This window comes from Sceloporus occidentalis, unplaced genomic scaffold (assembly GCF_023333645.1).
Source record: "Sceloporus occidentalis isolate IW3139 unplaced genomic scaffold, rSceOcc1.0.p SCAF_1, whole genome shotgun sequence".
NCBI lineage: Eukaryota > Metazoa > Chordata > Lepidosauria > Squamata > Phrynosomatidae > Sceloporus > Sceloporus occidentalis.
Window position 1 is genome coordinate 213049240 of NW_028316981.1, and position 23211 is coordinate 213072450.

Here is a 23211-nt window from a genome sequence, read left to right on the forward strand (position 1 = left end):
GGCGTCTACATAAAGTGAAGTCAGCAGAGCAGGGGGGAAAGGCAACAGCACCTTTTCTGGACACTGATACGAACAAGGAAGAAACCCATCTTTGGCGAGGATGATCAGGTGACCTAGGCGACCACTCCCAACCTGGTCCCACCCTCCTCCAACCTTGATTCAACCATGATCTCAATTTGGGGGTGTTGAACCACCAGTGTTAAAAAAATGGTTCTCCCCAAAAACAGTAGAATAAATTGCCTTAATGCCCTCATAAAAGTGTCTTCCCATCAAAACAAGAGGAATGTTGTGCATTCCAACAGGATTGCGATTGACGTAAGGAAGTGTTCCTTAGCTTGTGTAGATTCTGTCTAGATTAGCCACAGCTACTACGTTGAAACAATTCAACTTTAAGCCATTATTTATAAAGGTGGTTTTTTTAGACTAACCATAGTTAAAATTAATCAAGGGCTTGTCCTGTTTCAAACACAGTAAGCTAAAATGGAAATGGAAGCTTCAAGTTGCTCCCATGCAGATGTATTAGAAGAACTGTGCAGCGTACAGCCACTAAAGGCTTCCTGAGACCTATTGTCATAATGCTAGATAAGCCTAGACATATGAATATCTAATGTCCCACTTTGCTATTTAAGATACACATAAAGGAGTTTATTCAATATCACTGGTGTTGTGTGCCGTCAAGTTGCTTCCAACTAAAGATGATCCTAACATAAGTTTTTTTGTGAAATTGAAGGCTTTCATGGCCGGCATCCATAGTTTTTTGTGCAGATGCCAGCCACAGATGCTGGCGAAACATCAGAAATAAACTCTTATAGAACATGGCCACGAAGCCCGAAAAACCCACAAAAAACTATACGTTTTTTTCTTGGTAAAATTTGTTCAGAGGGGGTTAGCTTTTGCCTTGTTCCATGGCTGAGCAGGATTTGAACCCTGGTCTCCAAAGTCATAATCCAATGCTCAAACCACTAACGCCATGATGGCTCTGTATCAAATATCCTACTCACCCTTTATATTAAAAATAGTACACATGGATCTAGTTACCTTCCAAGTTTGGTACTACATTCAGATAACATCAGACTATAGTTTAGTATGATGTCCAAGCTTAAATCAGTTTACATATGGTAGTTTGCTAGGAGTTATCAAGCCAAGGTATCAAACTAGTATAAAAATGGGTTGCAAGACACAATTTGTGCTATCATCATCAACATCATCATCATCATCTATTCTATTTATACCCCGCTCTTTAGAAATGATCTCAGAGCAGCTTACAAATTGTTAAATAGACAGTTCCCTGCCCTCAGACTTACAACCTAAAAAAACATGACATAAAAGGAGAAGGGAATGGCAGTAAGGAAAGGGATCAAGACCAGTGGTTCTTCTTTCCCTCTGACGCCATGGAGATGGCAGATGAAAAAGAGGGAGGGTCCTTCTTCTGTCTCTGGGCTAGGCCTGGTGGAGCTGTGCCAGCCCCTTCTCTCTGATCATGTGAGTTCTTCACTGTGGTTAGCATAAAGGTAGTGCATGACTTCTAAAATGAGCCCATTATGATTTTACTCCCTCAGAAACCCAGTGCCCACTGACACATCAAGGATCACGTTTCACCCATTTCCTATGTGGATAATGTCCAGCAGTGAAAAGGCAGCAGTTAGAATTCTGATATCCAGGTTTACAGAATACAGGCTTAATTTACTAGCATCTGAAGATACCACACAATTTGGGGGGGGGGGGGGGGAACTTACCTGTCCATCTACTAGAGCTGTAAGAGGCAGATAATCAAACAGATCTGTGAAATACTTCCAAACATTGGCATTTCCATATTTCCGTAGACATTCATCGTAGAAACCATATACTTGTGTAATTTGTCTGCTTTCATGGTTGCCTCGCAGAATTGTAATACGCTCTGGGTAACGCACCTAGCCACAGAAACAGACAGACAATGTAATAGTCCAGCAACTGGGTAAATCAGCTATGTTCTAACTAACGCAAAGGTTCTCACATTTGGAAAGGATCCACTGCAATCTAAAAGTTAACTTTCCTGACCCTTAAATATTTACAAAACATACCTTTAGTGCTACAAGCAGAGTCACAGTTTCCACTGAGTAGTAGCCTCTGTCGACATAATCTCCCATGAAGAGATAGTTTGTGTCTGGTGATTTCCCACCAATTCTAAAAAGCTCCATAAGGTCATGGAATTGACCATGGACATCTCCACAGACTGTAACAGGACATCGTACTTCCTGAACATTGGACTCTTTCGTAAGTATTTCTTTAGCCTAATAACACAACATGAAAAAACAGCTGGTTAGAACATCTCCTGTAACATTAAAAATGTATTAAAAAGATGCTGTGATTTGCATGTATATTTAAATCTAATTTTAGCAAGTTAAAGACTCAAAGATGTAAAATTAAGACCATAATTTAAACACACACAAAGAAGCTCCAGAAATGATAATTGTCTTCAACTGACGGTGTGCTGGACCAATATAAGGAACTGAAAATATGAACTGGTATTTTGAGTTCCCTCATCCTCACAGCTGGTATCTGCTAACTGATGATATTTTTCTTCCTACATGGGAGAAAAGCTGGATATAAATTATATTAAATAAATAAAATAAATACATAAAAGCTAAAGCAGTAAATGGTGTAGCGTCTGAGTGTTTAACTACAACTTTGGAGATTAGGGTTCAATTCTCCACTTGGCCATGAAACCCACTGGGAGGACTTCGGTAAGTCACATGCTCTCAGCCTCAGGGGAAGCAACGACAAACCTCCTCTGAAGAAAGTTGCCAAGAAAACCCCATGACAGGGCATCCTTAGGATCGTCATAAGTCAGAAATGACTTGAAGGCACATGAGAACAAACAAATTAGAACAGGAACCTGGGTGGATGGATTAGGAGGAATGGATCCTACCAACCTGTGCCATCCAAGCATGTAATGCGGCATCAGCATTGCTCAGGTTCTATGACAGAGGGAGCCCACTTCCCCACTAGATATTCCCCATTGTTTTGGCTCAGACTCACACCCACTAGAGTGTGGGTGGAAACCATGCACCCCTCCACAGATTTCTAAACTGCAAATCCCAGTATTCTTAACCACTAACTGTCCTGGCTAGGACTCCCATAAAGAAACTGTAGTCCAAAAATAGATAGAGAGCCAGGTGATTTTGGAACAATTTCTAATCAAAACAGAAAATGACCAGAAATCATTTCCAAATGTGAAAACAAGTTTTCCCCACTTAAAACAGCACAGGGGAAGGAGAACATAGAAAAATCCTCCCCAGTGAAATTATGATCAAAATACTACAACACAGACTCCATCCACATATGAAAAGAGAAATCCCAGAGGCCCAAGCAGCATTCAGGAAAGGAAGAAGTGAAGATAGGAGGAAGGAACAGTAACACTCTTAGATGTATGGATGACACAATACTACAGTGGGCCCTTCCCTTACACGGGGGATCCGTTCCAGATCCCCCTGTGTAAAGGAAAATCCATGTATACTCACACCCCATTGAAAACAATGGAGAGCATGCTCACAGTGCAGCACACACACCATTTGTTTTATTGCTGCACGGCTTCAGCATATGCTTGAATCCGTGTATGGTGCGCCCATGTACAGCACGGGCACACTGTACTAGCAGAAAACACCACAGATTGAAAACAATTACTAAAGAAGTGCAAAGGTAGGCTTAATGCTGAACATAAAAAACAAACAAAAATAATGACCATAGAAGAAATTCATAAATTTAACCTAGACAATGAAGAAATAGAAATAGTTAAAGAGCTCCTATATCTGGAATCAAACACTGATCAGAAAGGTGACTGCCAAGAAATAAGAAGAAAAGTAGGAATGCGAAGGGTAACAATGAAAGAACTAGCTAAGATCTTAAAGACTAAAGACATACGTACAACTGAGCACCAAAGTCAGAATTGCCCAAGCCACAGCATTCCTCATTACCATGTACATATGTGAGTACTGGACTGTGAAGAAAGCAGGTAAGGAAATTTTTTTTAACTCATTTGAGATGTGGTGCTGGAGAAGAATGCTGAGGATGCTATGGACAGACAAACAGAGAGGTCTTAGAACAGATCAAACCAGAGTTCTCCCTGGAAGCCAAGATGACGAAACTGAGGTCGCCATACTTTAGCCACAGAATGAGAAGGCATGACTCACTCAAAAAGACAACAGTTCTAGGAAAGGTGAATGGCAGTAGACAGAGCAGACCACATACCAAATGGCTAGACTCAATTAGGGAGGTCACGGGCATGAATTTTCAGGAACTAAGCAGAGCAGTAGAGGATGGGGGGGGGGGGGCGCCTTGGGGATGTCTCATCCATAGGTTCACCACAAGTTGCGGCTGACTCAAGGGTAGTCAACCACAACAACATTCTCCACAGAGTGGCTGAGAACCTGAGTAAAGAAACTATGGGATGTTAAGGGGGGAGGGCTAGAAGAAAAGATCTGTAAGGAGACATTTTTGTACACAAGCCTGAGCCAGCATTCTTCTTATCAGTCAAGTCAAAAGCTGTTCAATGTCACAGAAGTATGGAACACATAATGTACAATATTAATCCGGTTATGAAATTAATATGCTGATGAAGACCTTGGTGAGTCGAAACGGCCACACAGGTCTCCGGAGGTAGCCGTCCCGTCTGAATTCAACCCATAAAGGACCCTGCTACCAGCCAATATTATCAGTTCCAACTTCAAGTTCATTTGCTCCAATCATCATCTATTATTATTGTTTTCTAGATTTTGAACTTTAATATTATGTTGCAGCAGTAGAACCATTTTCACTGCTTAAATTAGCAACATTGTTCACATGGACTGTTATCACTCCACTTTTCTGATGCATATTGGCAATTGTTGATGTCTTTTATAATTATGTACCCTGATATATATATCTTGTAAATAGAAGTAGTTTAGTAGGTACACAGATCTCTTGTTGTCCCCTTGTGTTCAGACTGTCTAAGTGTAAGCCTGCTGCTCGTTGTTGGTGTGACTATGCTGATTCTACCATCAAGCTCCATACCAAGCTATCAGATATAGTTTCAGGTACAGTACAGTGTTGGAAAATCCCCATCTACTTCTCTTCAATATTCACATGAGGGCACCTTTAAGTAGGTCTAACTGGGGCTATTGCTTCTCTTTTCTGCAGTTGAAAGTTCCATTTTGTCTCCCCACCTTCCAGATAAGGCCAAGGAATTATGTTGTGTGGGGATCTGGAGTAAGGTGATACTCAGCTCTATTCCTCTTTGTCATCTGATTCAGATGAGATCTGTTGATACTATTTCTAGATCAGAATGCACTTCCTCCTGAAAGAGGTGTGCTGTTTGGGACAGCTACTCAGCCCAACATTGTCTTTTGAGGCCTGTCATCAGCTTCCCTTAGTTGCAGCCTTCCCTGGATAGAGTGGTGTGGCTGCAGTAAACCATGCCCTAGATCAGTGATGGCGAATGTTTTAGAGACCAAGTGCCCAAACTGCAACCGAAAACCCATGTGCCATGTCCCTCTGGCTTTCTAATTATTATTATTAAACTTTATTTATAAAGCGCTGTAAATTTACACAGCACTGTACATACAATCTTTTTGATTAGACAGTTCCCTGCCCTCAGGCTTACAATCTAAAAAGACACGACACAAAAGGAGATGGGAGTGGTGGTGGGGACGGGGATGAGGTCCAGCAGTCTTCTCTACCTCCGAGGCCTGGACCAAGGCAGATGGACTGGAGGGAGGGCTCGGCTTCTTCCAGGCAGGCCTGTTGGAGCTAGCCTGGCTCTCTCCCCCTCAAGATGGAGGATGAAGGGAGGGCTCGTCTTCTTCCAGGCAAACTCTGTGCTGGGGTGATGGCGTGTGTGCCCACAAAAAGGGCTCTGAGTGCCACCTCTGGCACTTGTGCCATAGGTTCGCCACCACTGCCCTAGGTATATCTGAATCACAGTGTGAGCTTTTTTATCTTGTAAGCCACCTTGAGTCCCAATTTGGTGAAAATGTGGGGTAACAATTAAGATCACAGATAGACTGATCAATATTTTCTGGCTGGACTACTATAATGAATGATATGTGAGGCTGCCCTTGAAAATGGCCAAGAAACTTCAACTAGCAGAGAATGTTGATGCTAGACTTCTGGCTGGTTTATCCATATACAATCAGACGGACAGTTTGCTAACAAACCCAGTTCCAGGTGGTACTACCCATGACCTAAGACCAAAAGACAAAAAGTTACTCTTTTCTATACACATCGTTCACAAAAAAGGGGGTATTCTTAGTAGCAGCACCTTGACTTTCAAACACCCTCAAATGGAATGTTTGCTAAATTGCATTCTGAGGCATTCAATAAGTTTCAAAAAAAATGTACATTTGGATTTAAATTTGCTTTTTAAATGCTGGCTGACACTGTTTTGTGTCTCAGTTTCACCAGTCATGTCTAAATATTAAATTACCGTATTATAGCTTACCTTAAAAGGCACAGTATATACATTTTATTGAATTTGGAATATTTCTACAACAAAAACATCTGGCAGGACTGAAGTGCTAGAACTACTCTGAAATTATTAGAGCAAGCTGAGGAAATGTATTATCATTCCTGACCAGCACCTGTTTCTATGGTGTGAAATTATGGAGACTAGAGCATAGCCAATGGATGGTACAAATGTGCTATACTGCTAGTGAAGATCACCACCTCCTAGGATCAGTCTTGTGAGTCAGTATCACTGAAGTTCAACAATAATTGCACATTTCAGGCTGTACACATAAAAAGTACATGTGGAGCTACAGTTTGATAAGTACAAAGCTTTCATCAAATTATATACTAAGCCAGTGATGGCAAACCTATGGCACGCGTGCCAGAGGTGGCACTCAGAGCCCTCTCTGTGGGCACACATGCTATCGCCCTAGCACAGAGTTTGCCAGTTTCTTACTAGAAAGCCAGAGGGACGTGGCACTTTGCAATAAATAAGTGGGGTTGAGGTTGCAGTTTGGGCACTCGGTCTGTAAAAGGTTCTCCATCACTGTACTAAGCATTCTGCATTGTTTCAAAATAGATATACCTCTACACTATTGCAACACTGGTTCAAAGAATGTACATATCTTTTCTGAGAACAAAAACTGCTGACTTGTTATAAAACAAGCACTGAAGTTGCAGCTACAATAAACATATATCAAAATAGCAATTCCCAAGATCCAAATATTTCTAGTTTACCAGTTTAAAGATTTAATCATAGGGATAAAATGTAAAGGTAGCTACGTTCTTCCATTAGGAAGTGGGAGCAAGGAAAGTTGAGTCAGTTTATTAGTATCTTTTACCGAGTCCAATCAATATTCACAACATTACACAGGAGCTTTCAATTAAAGAATTGTTGTTGAAGCCAAATCCTGTTTTTTAAAGGTTCTAAGGAAGGACAGAACCTTACATTCTGTCTCTTCTAGGTAGATGGTAGCTGCTGAAAGATGTAAACAAGAGGTTATTTTTGTAGACTTTCAATGGCATCCTAAGCATGTTTACACAAACTTTCCATGAAGCTCCATCAGACTTTCTCCCTAGCAATGACATTTAGGACAGCAACCTTGATAGGGTTTAAACATTCTGTGTGTCATATCCAGACAGCTTCATAGGGGCTGTAACACAGAATATCAGGCCCTAGAAAAACACCTAGTTAAGATGCAATGCTAAAGATCCAGGTAGGAGAGTGACTATAACTGTGAGAGGGCTGGAAACCAAAACCCTATGAGGAACAGCTTAAGGATCTGAGTATGGCTTAGCTTGGAGAGATGATGAAGAAGAGGCATGACACTCATCTTTAAGTATCTGAAAGGACATCATGTAGAAGATAGAGTGAATTTATTCTCTGTTGCTCCCAAAACTAGGACATAAAGCAATGAACTCAAATTACAAGCAAACAGATTCCACATAAATATTAGGAAGAATCTCGACTGTTAAGATTTGTTCTGACAGTGGAACAGCCTGTGTTGGAGGGCAGTGGAATCTCCCTCTTTGGAGCTCTTTAAACAGAGGATAGATGGGTATTTTTCAGGACTCCTTCAGTAATACATTCTTGTATAGCAGGGGATTAGATTAGAAGACCCTTGAGGTCCCTTCTAAACCTATAACTATGAAACGGGGGCCTCCCCAACATGCTTCTTCTGGTGCAACTGCAAGGAGTTTGGAAAAATCTACTTTGTTTCTGAACTACTCAGAAAACTTTGGTTGCTATAACCTTTGGCCTGTTTACATGGCAGAATCATATCCCTTCACTTCATCCTGGTTTGTACCAACCAACCACAGCCTAAACTAGGGATGGGGAAACTGTCCATTCTCACCTGCTCCTGTATGATATTTTCCATGTCTGCCTGTCAAGTGACAAACAAAACAGAGAATGGAACTTTTATTAAAGCGTTCCCATCTCTGGACCTGCCAGTAATGCAGCTGAAGTACTGGAAACAGTAGTCCTAGAAACCAAGTTGGAACAGTTTCAGGAACAATGAGGTTAGAGAGGATCCTCAGGTGACAGCTTCTGATGAAGCACAAGACAGGGGTTGCTGTTTATAGAGTCAAAATAATAAGCTGTATTTTAAATGCTCAAATGATCTTGCTTTATGAGAAAGATTATTGGGCTACCCATGACTTTCATTTTAAAACCTATTGGCTATGTAGGTAAAACATTTTTCTTACAAATTTGGACTACATTGGGCATGTTTTACCAAAACACCATGATGTAAAAACATGGAGGGTTTGTGGCTTCACAAAGGACAGCGGCAAGTTAGATCTCAAGAGAAACATATCTTTTTGTCTTGCTAATAGAGGAGCCAGCATCGTGTAATGGTTTGAGCACTGGACTAGGACTCTAGAGACCAGAGTTCAAATCCCCACTCGGCCAGTGGGGTGACCTTGGGCAAGTCACACTCTCTCAGCCTCAGAGACAGGCAAGAGCAAAACCCATCTGATGAAACCTGCCCACATAGTCCTGTGATAGGTTCACCTTAGGATTGCCATAAATCAGAAATGACTTGAATACACAGAACCACCATAACAATGGGATTTAATTTTTTTTAATGGCCAGGAGGAAGAAGAGGAATCTGCCTACATGAATGTCCCTCCAACAACACCTGAACGGAGAATAGCTAGATTCTGACAAAATCCAGGTTTAGGATTAACATTGCCATATTTTTTTCTTTCTCCTGTATGATTTTTGACATCTTTGTCTGATGAAGAAGATAGTGCAGCTTTGAAAGCTTGCAATCATGTATTTTGTACATTTTGGTTGGCCAATAAAGGTAGCAATGTTTTATGGGGGTTTTTCATTGATACTGTGGATCTCTCTGCTATTAACTTCCCTCGAGTTATTCCTGACGCATGGTGACCCATGGATGAGACATTTCCAAGTCCCCTCCATCTTCCACTGCCCTGTTTAGGTCTCGTAGATTCATGCCTATGACCTCACTGATTGAGTCCATCTATTTGGCACATAGTCTTCCTCTCTTTCTACTTCTCTCCACCTTTCCCAGCATTATTTTTTCTAGTGAACCATGCCTTCTCACAATATGCCCAAAATATGGCCTCAATTTTAGTCGACTTCCAGGGAGATTTCAGGCTTGATCTTGCCAAAGACCCATTTCTTTCTCTTTTTGGCTGTCCACAGTATCCTCAGCACTCTTCTCTAGCACCACATCTCAAATATGTTGGTTGTCTTTTTATATGCTTTCCTCGCCGTCCAGCTCTCATATCCATATATAGTGATGAGGAATGCAATGGATTCTTCTCCAGCACCACACACCTGTGGGGCTGGCTTTGTTTTTCATTCACTTGGCTGACAACAGGGTGGCATACCTTATGAAGAGACAGAATGTAGGCCTGTGACTCTAACCATGACACACACAAAAAAACCCTTTCTGCAACTGTACAATAAAGATGTCACCTCTGGGAGAATCCTCTCCTTGACTCCTGCTGTAACTCCTTTGAACTATACATCTGGGTGGGACCCAGGAAAAGGCAGGATGACCAGAGGTCCTCACAGCCTGCTGGACTATAGTCTGCAAGGGGCACTGAGGAAGGTGACTGGGAGAGGTATGGAGTGAGCTCATGGTGGAGAGAAGAGGAGAGATGTGCCACATAAATGGCTCTTTGGCCACCTGCATGTCTCTGTGTGGCTGTCCCCATCCTTGGGTTGATTCCTCCCACCCCTGCCATGGTTTGCACTTATGGAATACTGTGACATTATCCACATTTGGTACATTTCTTCTTCCAAAATCTAATTTTTCTGCAAAACTCCAGGGCTCCAGTATTGTCTCCTTTCTCCATGGAAAGTGCTTCATGGTAAGTGCACAGTTGCTGGAATGGTAGTATTAGATGGCTAGTATGCAGATACATATTATTTGCTAAATGACAGAACTATTAATTAATTTATTTATTTTATATAATTAATGACTGGGAGCATTTTTTTTACACGGTTGGGACACCTCATCACCCTGGACCTGTCCTCTATTTCAACCTTCAGTCCAGGAGGAATCCCAAAACGTCTCCATTTTGAGCATGATTAAAAAGCATGAGTTTATATTTCTATGGGGATTTTTAGTGTTGATTCTGTAATGTCCTCCATTTGTCTTCAACTGTGTACATTTTGCGGTGCCTTGTCCTCCTTGGTGGCCATGACATCTGGGTTGGCAACTATTAGCCAGAAGACGTTTTCTACAGCCAGCCCTAGATTGTGGAATGACCTGCCAGAAGAGGTTTGACTGCTGAATATGCTCTCTGAATTAAAAAGACCAGTCTCTTCCGGCAAGATTATCCAGACGGTTTTTAAATTGTGGGTTTTAAATGATGAATTTTACATGAGGAATTAATATGTACACATCTTATTTGCCCTTAAAAAGTGATGTGTGCTTTAAACGATGTATCTTTAACTGATGTTGTTTGTTTGTTAATTGCTGTTGTCCCGGCCTCACTCCATGGAAAGACGCAGGTAAGACATTATTTATCATTAATGATAATAATAATAAAATAATTGTTGTTGTTGTTCCTGCCTCAATCCATGGGGAGAGGCAGGTAAAACATTATTATTATTATTATTATTATTTATTATTAATGGCTGTTGCCCTCTGCCTTGACCCATGGGGAGAGGCATGTAAGAAATTATTACTATTATTGCTAACTACTACTACTAATAATAATAATTGCTGTTGTACCCTGCCTGGATCCATAGGGACAGGCGGGTAAGTCATATGATTATTATTATTATTATTATTATTATAGGCTATTAAATCATTATTATTATTAGGGGTGGGTAAGTCACATTATCATGAGGTGGTAAGTCATCATTATTATTAGAAGCGGGTAAATCATAGTCATCATCATTATTATTAGGGGCAGGTAAGTCATTATCATTATTAGAGGCAGGTGAGTCACTGTTGTTACTATTATTAGAGGCGGGTAAGTCATCATCATCATCATCATTATTAGGCAGGAAAGTCATTATTATTATTATTATTAGAGGTGGGTAAGTAATTATTATTATTATTATTATTATTAGAGAAAGGTAAGTCATCATTATCATTATTATTAGAAGCGGGTAAGTCATCATTATTATTATTATTATAGAAAGGTAAGTCATTATTATTATTAGAGAAAGGTAAGTAATTATTATTATTACTATTATTATTAGAGGCGGGTAAATCACTATTATTATTGTTGTTGTTATTACTCTGGTCACCTCTACCAGGGAAGGGAAGAGGCGGTTTGGCTGGGTCTGCTCCCCCCGCCTCCCCCCCAGACACACTTTTAGCATTTCCACCAGCAAAAGGACTATGATTTCTTTAGGTACGCCGCCTTTCTCCCCGCCAAAGGCCCCTGCTGCCGGTGTGTCCCTGAAGGGCCTCTCCTCCTCCTCCTCCTCCTCTTACCTTCTCGCAGAGGCTCCGCACTTGGTTCTCTCCCAGCTGCTTGCACTCGTTGAGCTGCTCGATCCACTGGTCCAGCTCCTTGGTGAAGCTCTTGTCCTCCATGCTGCCGCTGTCGCCGGTTCTCTGGCTCTCTCTGGAGGGAAGAAGGGCCCGCCCGGGGGCGGAGAGGCCAGGGCGGCTGCTTCCCCACCGACGGAGGCCAAAGCGGGGCACGGATTAAGGAAGGAAGGAAGGAAGGAAGGCAGGCCCAGCCCAACGGCCACTAGCCCAGAGACACCCACAGCGCATGCGCCGCCACACACACACACACACACAGGCCCTCTCCTCCGGCGCCCTGTAATGGCCGCCGCTGCGCACTTCCGCTCACGCCTCTCCTTAAGACGACTTCCGGTTTGAAAGAAAGCCTGCAGCGACACCTGTCGGCCGGAGGCACAACGTGCAGCGCCTGTCAGGCCTCTCTCCCTTTTATTCCCTTTTCAAGGGAAACTTGGGTTTATTATTATTATTGTTGTTGTTGTTGTTACAAGTTTGTGAAGTCAGAGGCTTTCATGGCTGGCATCCATAGTTTTTTGTGGGTTTTTCAGGCTATGTGGCCATGTTCTAGAAGAGTTTATTCCTGACATCTACAGAGAATATTGTGTGTGTGTGTGTGTGCATATATACACACACACACACACACACACACACACACACACATATATATGTGTGTATATATATATATACACATACACACACACACATATATATGTGTGTGCATATATATACACACACACACACACACACACACATACACATATATATCCTATAGCAATTCCCAGAATCCTATAGCATTGATCCATGACTGTTAAACTGCTGTCAGCCTGGATTATTTCTGCAGTGCAGACACAGCCTTTAACTGCTGTGGCTCAGTACTATGGAATTCTGGGAATTGCGGTTTTTGTGAGACATTTATCCTTCTCTGACAGAGAGCTCTAGTGCCATGACAGAGTTCCCAGAATTCCCTAGCATTAAGCCATGGCAGTTAAAAGTGGCATCAACCTGGATTATTTCTGCACCGTGGATGCCATTTTTAACTGCCATGGCTTAATACTAGGGAATTCTGGGAACTCTGTTGTGGCACTAGAGCCCTCTGACAGAGAAGACTAAATGTGTCACAAAACTACTTTTCACACAATCCCATAGTATTGAGCCATGGCAGTTAAAGTGGTGTCAAATCGGATTATTTCTGCAGTGCGGACGCAGCCAGGGAGGAAATGACTGATGAGGCCGCATCCACACTGCAGAAATAATCCAGTTTCACACCGCTTCAACCGCCACGGCTCCATGCTGTGGAATTTTGGGAAGTGTAGTTTTGACAGACATTTGGCCTTCTCTGTCAAATAATTCTTTGAGATGTAATGTTTCGTTCCCAGTTGTAGTGACAAACCAGAGACAATAAAAAAGTGATAACATTTATTTTGTTTACAGAATGATGATGAACCCTTTGTATGGAGTCAAAGCAAAAAAGGCAGTTTCTTGTGGCCATACGGCTCATTCAAATATATGCAGAAATTATTCTAAATTATATTTATTTACTTATTGTACACTCTGCTTTTCTGCTGGCAAGAGATTAAAAATGGCTTACAAAAAACACTTATTCTGTGCTGAAATTCCTCTTTTCTCTCCTCTGCTCCATTATCCTCAGGTTGAGCACCCTTTGCCTTTTTTGAGAAGACTGAAGCAAAGAAGGTGTTGAGTAATTCTGCCTTTTTTGTCCCCTGTAGGTGGCTCTACCATTCCCTTCTTCTTCCTTTTGCTGCGGACATATCCAAACAAGCCCCCTTTTTTGTTGTTTTTTGTTCTTAACCTCTCTAGCAAGCCTGAGCTTATTCTTAGCTTCAGCTTTTCTACACATGCTTGCTATTTGTTTGAGTTCCTCTTTGGTGATTTCCCCTTTTTCCATTTCTTATACCTCAGGCCTCAGAGGGAGAGAAGAACCACTGGACCTCATCCCCTTCCCCACCACCATTCCCTTCCCCTTTTGTGTCGTGTCTTTTAGATTGTAAGCCTGAGGGCAGGGAACCGTCTAATTACAAATAATAATTGTAAGCCACTCTGATAGCCATTAGGGCTGAAGGGCAGGGTATAAATACCATAAATAAATAATAAAAATACATGTTCCAATTAAAACTTAGCTCCATCGAAAGTTCTTTAGTCATCCATCCTGGTTTCTTGAGACACCTCCCATTTTTCTTCCTCACTGGAACTGTTTGAAATTGTGCCTTCAGTATCTCCCTTTTGAGAAACTCCCATCCGTCTTGAGCTCCCTTCTCTTTTAGTATTTCTGACCATGAGATCACCCCCAGTATTTCCCTAAATCAGCTTTCCTAAAGTCTAGAATGTGTTTCTGACTATGCCTGGCTTCTCCTTTCCACTGTATAACAAACTCCAGGAGAACATTAACCAGGTCATCCCTGTTAGTTACGATCTGATCCAAAATAGCTGACCCCCTTGTTGCCTCTTCTGCCTTTTGGACAATGAAATTGTCTTCAAGGCAAGTGAGGAATTTGCTAGACATTGAGGATTTTGCTCAGTTTGAATTCCAGCAAATATCAGGATACTTGAAGTCACTCATCACTACTACACATCTCCTTTTGGAGTGTGTGGTCATCTGTTCTAGAAAGGCATCATCCAATTCCTCCATCTGACTGGGGGGTCTATAGTAGACTGCCACCATAACATCCTTGTTGTTTCCCTTCTCTTTAATTTTTATCCAGATGCTCTCCATCTGGCCGCCAGTATTGATGTCCTGGATCTCTTCACTGGTGTAAATATCCCTGACATATAATGCTATTCCTCCTCCTTTCCTGCTTGGCCTATTTCCCTAAAAAGGTTATATCCCTCTATTACTACATTCCAGTCATGAGACTCATCCCACCAGGTTTCAGTGATGCCTGTTATATCATATTTGCTTTGTTGTGCTAGGAGTTCAAGTTCATCTTGCTTATTTTCCATGCTCTGTGCATTAGAGACATATAAGACCATGTGTTCCCTTTACTTGCTGCCTATGTAAAATTGTTTGCCTCCCACTGTTGGGTCCTTGCACTGTTTGCTTTGTTCACTCTGTTAGTTTAACTATTTTCTCCAGCCCTTTTGCCTCCCAGAATACTGTCTCCCTTCCCCACCTAACCCCACCTCCTGATCAAATTTTTGAGACTATTGGCAAAAACCTTTCTGCCAACTGGCATGAAGTGCAAACCATCCCTTGTCAGAAGTCTCCCCTCATGGAACCACAGACCATGATCCAAAAATCCAAATCGTTCTTGGTGGAACCATCTGTGGAGCCAGTTATTCACCTCTATTTTCCTCTCCCTTCTTGGACCATGGCCTTCAACTGGGAGTAGAGATGAGATGACAACCTGTGTATCCATCTCTTCCAGCTTCCTACCCAGAGCCTGATAATCCCTTCTAATATTCTGAAGGCTGTGCATTGCAGTATCATTGATTCCCACTTGAACAAAAAGAAAGGAGTAACGGTCAGTAGGCTGTCAGTAGGTCAGACTCTCATTCTCTTCAGGTTGTAAAAGCATGGGAGAGCATTGTAAAAGCATCATTTCTGCCAAACGGACTATTTCAGCTTGGCAAATGGGATACTTTTACAACACTTTTACGACCCTCTCCCACAATTTTACAACTGGAAGAGAACAAAAGAGTTATCGTTTGCCTTATAATGCAATAAGGCTCTAAGTGCTGGCCAGCAGGAAGTGACATCCCACTGGGCTGTGGCTCCTGTGATGTTATAGACTTTTTGAGGGGGGAAAAAGCACCTATGTTTACTACAGAAATTAACATAAAATATGATTATGAATGTTATGTATGGTAAATGTGACAAAGTGATCTATCCACAGAAGGTTAAAATATGTAAAGTGGGGAATAGCAACAGGCTGAGTCTGAACAGGATTTTGAAAGGCTGGTGTATATCACGATTGCATAGTTAGGAATATGAGTTGGAGATGTTCCAGTAGTCAGCGCTTTTGGTCTGTGTGTTTCAGACATAAGAGACATGAGTGTTGAAGTTAGAAAGGTGAGCAAGAGAGATGCGAGTTACAGTTAGTTAGTGTCAGTCAGGATTTAGATCTGTTAAATAATCTTTTGTTGTACAAACATCTAATAAATTAATGTTTGTATTTGAGAACGTTATTGGTTATTGTTACTGGGAGTGTTATTAGTGTGGATGAATTCAGATGCATGGTGTTTGTGCTGGCAGCAGCGAATCAAGGGTGGTGTTGAGAATAGGAAAATAAATTCTCATTTCGGAACTATGGGGGCATCTATTCTAGGTCTCTATAGCAGTGGGACAAGTTGGAGGTTCTCACATTGGATGGCAGTGCTTATTATGGTTGTCTGGCCCACGAGAAAAATGGTCCCCCACTATTGATACAAACTGAAATGTCCAAATTAAGAACATGTATCTCATTCCAGTCTATAAAGATTGTCTTTATTCCAAACCATTATTTACAATGCCCAAATAAAAGGAGTTGGAACTTTATATAAACATACATATATAATACCACATAAATCTCTACATAACATACAAAAAGAAGAGTTTTTGAGGGGATAACTAGGAAACCTTTTCCCCAAGGTAACAGAAATCCCTTCAAAGGAGGAGGCATTCATAGTGAACTGGTGGTGACAAGATCCTTATCCCTTCTGTACCTGCAAATTCTGTCCCACTGTTTGCTATGCTGTGCCCAACCTATCTTAGGGTCAATTTTATCTATGATTTCAGAAGAAATCATAGATGCTGTAGAAGATGATTAAAAATAACCTATGGATATCTGCAGTGGAAAACTGGGAGACAGGACAAGTACTAGGAACCCTCTCTTTTGATTGTCCCCTGACAAATACTTCTTCATCATATTAACATTCAAGTTCGAAAAACCCAAGGTTCCTAGTAACATGCAAGTATACGATAAAATATTGTTTCTAGTTGACAATGCATCAGCTGGTTCAAAGTTTTTAATTTCGCCATACAGAGCAGCCAAATTAAAAATAATAATTTTGCAACTGTATTGGCATCACATCCTAGTAGTGACATAGTGAAGCTCAAGCTCAGTTCATACCTTTGTGTGCATATGAATTATTGTTGAGGAGTGGCCCTTGGAACCATTTATGGCCATTTCACTTGTTTCTGTCCATGAAGGAAGATCCACAGGCAGGAATTTCAAGCATCTGATGAGCCCTGAATCATATCAGTATGTCCTATCTTACTGTATTCCATTTTAGTCAGTTAGAGGAATTGTACTGTAAAATATTATTGATTTAACACATCCTGCAGGCAGTGTCACACTGTGTCACATGTCAATAATGGAACACGGAAAAGCAATTTGTGTCAAAAGCTGATTTTCTAGGTACCATGACTGCAACTGAGAGCTGTATGGAAAGACCACTGCAAATCTGGAATAACCATGCAAAGGATAAATCTGGGCAAAATTCCATCTCTGTGATGCCCCAACATCCAAATAACAATTTGGTTAAAAAAAAACACCACCAACTCTACTGGACTGTAAATTATATACCACACTTGCAATTGTAGGTATGTCTGGAGTAAGATGATGCATTTCATAGCAATTTAATTCCTGGTATGTCTGCATTAATGAATGAAAAGTACTACCAGCCTGACAAAAGTACTAAGAGTAATAAGGATTGTCTGTTCTTTAAATATATGCAGAAGAACTCTGCTTCTGAGATGTTTCCTCAAGATATTAATTTTGACTGAAAACAAAACATTCAGAAGATTTCTTGGTGTTTTCACCACAAGATGGCTCAGAGTGAAAACACTCCAATTTCATGGATGGATGTAGTTCTGTCATCATGGAGGAATCTGAATTATATAAGTAGGTACACAGTTGGGAACCACAGACTTCCTCCCATGTTTTTTCTTCTTTCTATCAGATTCTGAAGATAAGATGATGACTGTACTATCTTCAAAAATTAAACCTGTATCACTTCCCAGGATATCTGATTTTAAATCATGGTGCTTATATAGGGTAACATCTAATTTTGCTACTAACTACAATCATTTTCAGGAGGATTCTGTGGTGACTAAATGTTCACTGATGATGAAGAGAAAAAATATTTGCCTCTCTCTTGATAGGACACAAAATGTCCTGGTTATATTCATTTTTACTGTGACAACATCTACTGCTCTTGTTTAACTTCTTTAAATTGGATAGATTATGTTCACTTGTCAATATGTCTGAATAACTGAGCTTCAATCCTGAGGCATTTCGTGAAGACCAAATATATTCAGAGATGCGGTTTCAAATCTTTTAACTATGAAGGTAAAGTAGTGACCTCTTTCTCAAATCCTTAATTTTTACATCTGAAGTATTATCTGTTGAAATGCTTAACTGCTGTCCTTTGTCTTTTGAGAAATTACATTTTCCTCTGCTTCTGCAAAACAAAACAATATTTTACAATGTTTTTAAAAAACATTTGTTACATCAGAATATCAATTATCTATTGGTAGTTTTAGCTGATGAAAGTTTACTTGAAGTAAAAGCAGAACTAATTAGATTCATGTAATATTTTTAAAATTTAGCATGATTTATATTTTATAAACATAGTTAAATAGCAACATTTCATGATGGAAACAAGATCTCTATTCTCCAGCTGTCAAATATATGTGAAACATACAGGTAGGTCAATGCCAAAATAAGGGACACTGTTCAAATGTTATATTCAGTGCCTCATGCATGATCTTAATCCCTCCTGGCACTCAAACAATATCTGCACAGAATTAATGTCTACTAGTTTTAAGATGGGATTTTAAAGAAAGTAAAGGAACTAGCTTAACAAAAAGATAAAATATAGTTAACAAACAAAACATTTCACCAACTTTAGATTTTGGGATGTTCTGATATTACCTGATGACTATTCAGTAAACATCTACAAAGATAACACTGTTTTTTTCCATACAAGAATACACAAATAATGTAATAGGAGAACAGAAACAAGCATTTAAAGGTTTTGTTAAAATTCAATATATCAGTTTGTTCATATAAGAATAAAAAGATTTTTGGAGAGAACAAATGAATTCTCTTTGAGAAAATGACTTTAAGAACAGATTTCTTTCCTGGTGACTTTGAAAACAATCAAACTGCATTGTGAAAAAGTTTATAATAGCATTTCCACAGGATATCCATTAGGAATTTCAAGACTAAAATCTAATTTTAAGAGCTAATTATAAAATAACACAGTTTTGTCATGAATACAATTAAAACTCTTAATTCACCCAGTTATCTAAGCATATTAAAAATGGGAATTTACTGAAAAAATATGCATGCATGTGTGTGACTAGCTATTTTGGGATAAGAAATGCTGCAAAGAGTGCTATCAACAAACCTCTCATTCTGCCATACCTCAGTTCATGATAGGATATGAAGTTCACCCTCCATCAAAAAATAAAGCATGCAAATAAGTTTGCAGAGGTGGTGATGTTTAACATACCTACGCTTCAAACTATAGAGTTTTCCAGTGGAAGAGCCAGCATTCTGGATTGAATAACATACTGTCAATCAGCCAAGATAATCTAATACTGATGCAATGTCACTAAAATGGTGGACACCAATTAGGAACCAGGCTATCTCATTTTGTATCAGTTGAACTCTCTCTGTATACCCTACAGAGGCCCTTTTCCATAGAACATTTTGCAGTAATTAACATAATGTAACCAAAGTATGTATATCAATGCTGAGATGTGCCTTTTCAAGGAAAGGAAATGCCTTCTGGAACCTGCCTAACAAGGGAAAAAATGCTACTGTAAACAGGCTTTTGAGCTCCAAACAGTCCATTAATATAGTTTATGAGATTGAAAGTGACTGAAAAGTCCAGAAAAACAAAAGCCAGGGATACATTCCCTGTGTCCAATCCACACTGAAGCTAATCGGCCAAAATATATTCTAAAACCAAATCTGAAAGCAGCTTGAAGGGATCCAGGTAAGCAGGATTGTCCACAAATACTCAAAGTTGGCTCAGTATGTTGGAGCATAATGTACCCGTGGATTGGAGCATCTGTGGATGGCCTTATCCCTTTATTATCAATGGTGGCACATGCACATCAGCATCCATTGACAATAATGGGAGCCGAGGTCCCATGATGTTTAGTATCTATGGTGCGTGTATGTGCGTGTCTTGAAACAAATCCCCGCTTATCCATCGGGCTAATTGCCTTTACCCATGATACGAAAATTCTATCTGGATTCATGACAAGACACACAGAACAGTAACTATGATGTGCACCGATATCTAAACCAAACATTTGTGGTAAACCCTTAACCCAAAATAAATGAAGAACCTTCATTTTAAAATATATTTTTTTAAAAATATGAACAATGATGTTAAAAAAATTACCACCGAAACGCAGACTGATCATGTCAAACAGAATTTTAAAGTGTGACAGGAAAATGAATCTCTGAAGAGTTCCCAAATGCTGCTGCTGCGGTGGAAAAAAGGAACCGAGGGTTTAGGTGGGAAACTGGCCAATAAGGCAACTGGGGAGTGGATTGGGCTACCGCCAAAATGCCTCTAAGGTTCCAATCAGCTCTGCTCAAGCATAGAAGAGCCTAGTTATGTGATTCGCAGAGACCATGAAGAAGAATAGAGACTATGCTTGTGCTGGATGGGGTTATACTCCCCATGAAATCTCAGGATCGCAGCTTAGGTGTTCTGCTGGACTCAGCTCTGAGCCTGGATACCTAGGTTTCAGCAGTGGCCAGGAGTGCATTTGCAGTTAAAACTAGTGTGCCAGCTGAGCCCGTTCCTTGAGACGTCAGATCTGGCTACAGTAACACATGCTTTGGTTACATCCCATTTGCACTACTGTAACGGGCTCTATGTGGGGCTGCCTTTGGAAACTGTTCGGAAACTTCAGCACGTGCAAAACACTGCAGTGAGAATCCTGATTGGAGCCAGTTATAGGGAGCATATAACTCCCTTGTTAAAACAGCTCCACTGGCTACTGGTTTGTTTCAGGGTACAATTCAAAATGCTGGTCCTACATGGCTTAGGTCCAGACTGAGATTTTATCTCCCCGTACAAGCCTGCTAGAGCCCTAAGATTTTCAGGACAAGGCTTTCTCTTGGTCTCACCACCGTCACAGGTTTGCCTGGTGAGGAAAAGGGAGAGAGCCTTCTTGGTGGCTGCTCCCACCCTCTGGAATGCCCTTCCATGGGAAGCAAGGCTAACTTTCTGTCGGCTAGCAAAAACGGTTTTATTCAGGCAGACGTTTAATGTGTAATCATAAGATGGCTTTTTTATATGGGGTGTGTACTATATGGGGTGGCTTTAATGTTTGTAATTTTATATTGCTTTTATGTGATGTTTTAATTGTTTTATTTTAATAAGCTGTAATAAATAAGAGTTTTTATTTGTGAGCTCCCTTGGGTCCCTTTCTAGTAGAAAGGCAGCATAATAAATAAATAAATAAATCTCAGGTGTGCCACAAGGGCCGCAATTATTTTGGGAAAGACCATGGGGGTAGATGAGAATCGAGATACGAGAGCTTTGAACTGGTAGTGAGATCCTGCATAGTTGATATAGAGGAACTGCCTGCATTTGGGGCTGATTAGAATGTGAAGGTAGGTTTCCTGGAGGTCCAGTGATGAGAGGAAGTCTCCCTAATGGAGAAGATCCAGGATGGATTTTTCTGAACTTTCTGACATTCTGAATTTTCTCTTATTGAGGCTGTGATTCACCCTTTTTAGGTCTAAGATGGTCCTTCAATTGCTGGCTCTCTTTGCGCTATAAAGAATATGGAGTAGGAGTCCAAGAATCTTTGCTGTAGCAGAATGGAATCTATCACTCCTATGCTGAGAAAGTGAATTATGGCCCGATTGCAAAAACAGCACTTTTCTGCCTTCTTTGAAGTGGGAGAGACCACATGAAGAGGGAGTGGCTCTTTGGTGGTATCCAAAATCCATCTGTCTGAGATGGATTGCACCCACACTTGAAAGAAGTGCTGGAGATGCCCTCTGTACCTGTAGAGGTCTGGTATCATTGGGTTTGTTTAGGACCTGGTTGGCTGGTGGTGGTGGTGTTATCTCTACTTTGGGTGTGAACCTGCTCGGGCACTACTAGAACTATTAGTAGCTTTCAGTACTAATAGAGTACATAAAATCTTCTGGACTGGTGCTAAGATTAAAACTTTTGCAGTTTTTCTGATCCTATAAGACAGAAATACGGATGATCAATAAGACAGCCAACCCAGGATCATGTTCTAAGCTCTGGCTGAGGTGTCACTGCCTTTGAATATTGCAATTTATTAATTAGGCAGGAACTACTTTTGTCCAATTTGCCAACTCTGCCCTTTGCTAAGAAAGACAGATTTGGCTACTGCCACACATGCCTTAGTCATATTTGTGTTAGATAACTGGAAACCAAAGCACATGGGACTGGCTTTTTGAACTGTTATAAAATGCAACTACTGCAAAATAAGACAACCCGTGTTCTCTCTTAAAATGGATTTATCAAATATTATAACTTCAGTGTTGTTCAACTTATACTAGCTTCTGAATTGTTTCCAAGCCAAATCCATTGGTGGTAATTTTGGGCTTTTAGCTGGTTGCTAACTGCGCCGGGGAAGAACATTAGAAATGGCTTTTCCCACATGAGATTGCCGACTCACTGCCATTGTCGGAGTCCTGGTCTGGATTCTGTTACTCAAGATTTGACCAAGACATAATCCTTTACATTTACAGAGTTCACATTATGAAACTCCCTATTCTGGGAGGCCTAACTGGTGCTCTCTTTATTGGCATTACCAACTGACTATTACAACATCTGGTTTCTTTTAATTCCCCCCACACCCCATTTATCTGGCTAGTGTTTCTGGATTCAGATTTAATTTTAAAAAAATTCTTATAATTATACTGCAAACTGCTTGGGAATGACATTATGGGTCCAAAAGGGTGGATATAAAATGGTTCAATCAAATACAAAGAAGAAAGAAAGAAAGAAAGAAAGAAAGAAAGAAAGAAAGAAAGAAAAAGAAAGATGTGACACCACCCCTAAAAAGAGCTGGGTAGGTGACATGGCAACCGCATATCACGGCAACACTCTGGCTTTTTTCTGGCACAAAAAGAGGTAGCAAAATGCCACTCCTTTTTGCGCCAGAAAAAGGATGGCTTTTCATCTAAGGTGCCACCTTTTCAGTGCTCCTGCTGCGAGCGGTGTATGAACGCTGTGCTGCTGGAGCACCACAACGCTGCGCACCGTCTGGTTGGGCATATGGTCTAACGCTGGCTTCAAGGCGTGTGGCGTCTGTACACCCCACCCCCAT

The 23211-nt window shown here is 40.7% G+C and overlaps 2 protein-coding genes across 3 annotated transcripts in view; both read right to left on the minus strand.

Moving 5' to 3' along the window:
• LOC149323344 (serine/threonine-protein phosphatase 2A catalytic subunit beta isoform) overlaps nucleotides 1-12188 on the minus strand; it is a 29459-nt gene extending 17271 nt beyond the window's left edge. For both annotated transcript variants that reach the window (XR_016273145.1, XM_089488808.1), the window contains exons 1-3: nucleotides 11892-12188; nucleotides 2061-2270; nucleotides 1737-1910 (exon numbers count right to left, since the gene is read on the minus strand). Coding sequence is in view for 1 of the 2 variants with exons in the window: in XM_089488808.1 (XP_089344934.1) it covers nucleotides 1737-1910; nucleotides 2061-2270; nucleotides 11892-11993 (486 nt within the window). In the remaining variant the exon portion in view is untranslated. The remainder of the gene's footprint in view (nucleotides 1-1736; nucleotides 1911-2060; nucleotides 2271-11891) is intronic.
• A 5872-nt stretch (nucleotides 12189-18060) lies between these two features.
• Nucleotides 18061-23211, minus strand: part of TEX15 (testis expressed 15, meiosis and synapsis associated) — a 48688-nt gene continuing 43537 nt past the window's right edge. Inside the window, exon 8 of the mRNA XM_089488809.1 lies at nucleotides 18061-18326. Within this exon, the coding sequence (XP_089344935.1) occupies nucleotides 18309-18326 (18 nt within the window). The 3' untranslated portion in view covers nucleotides 18061-18308. The remainder of the gene's footprint in view (nucleotides 18327-23211) is intronic.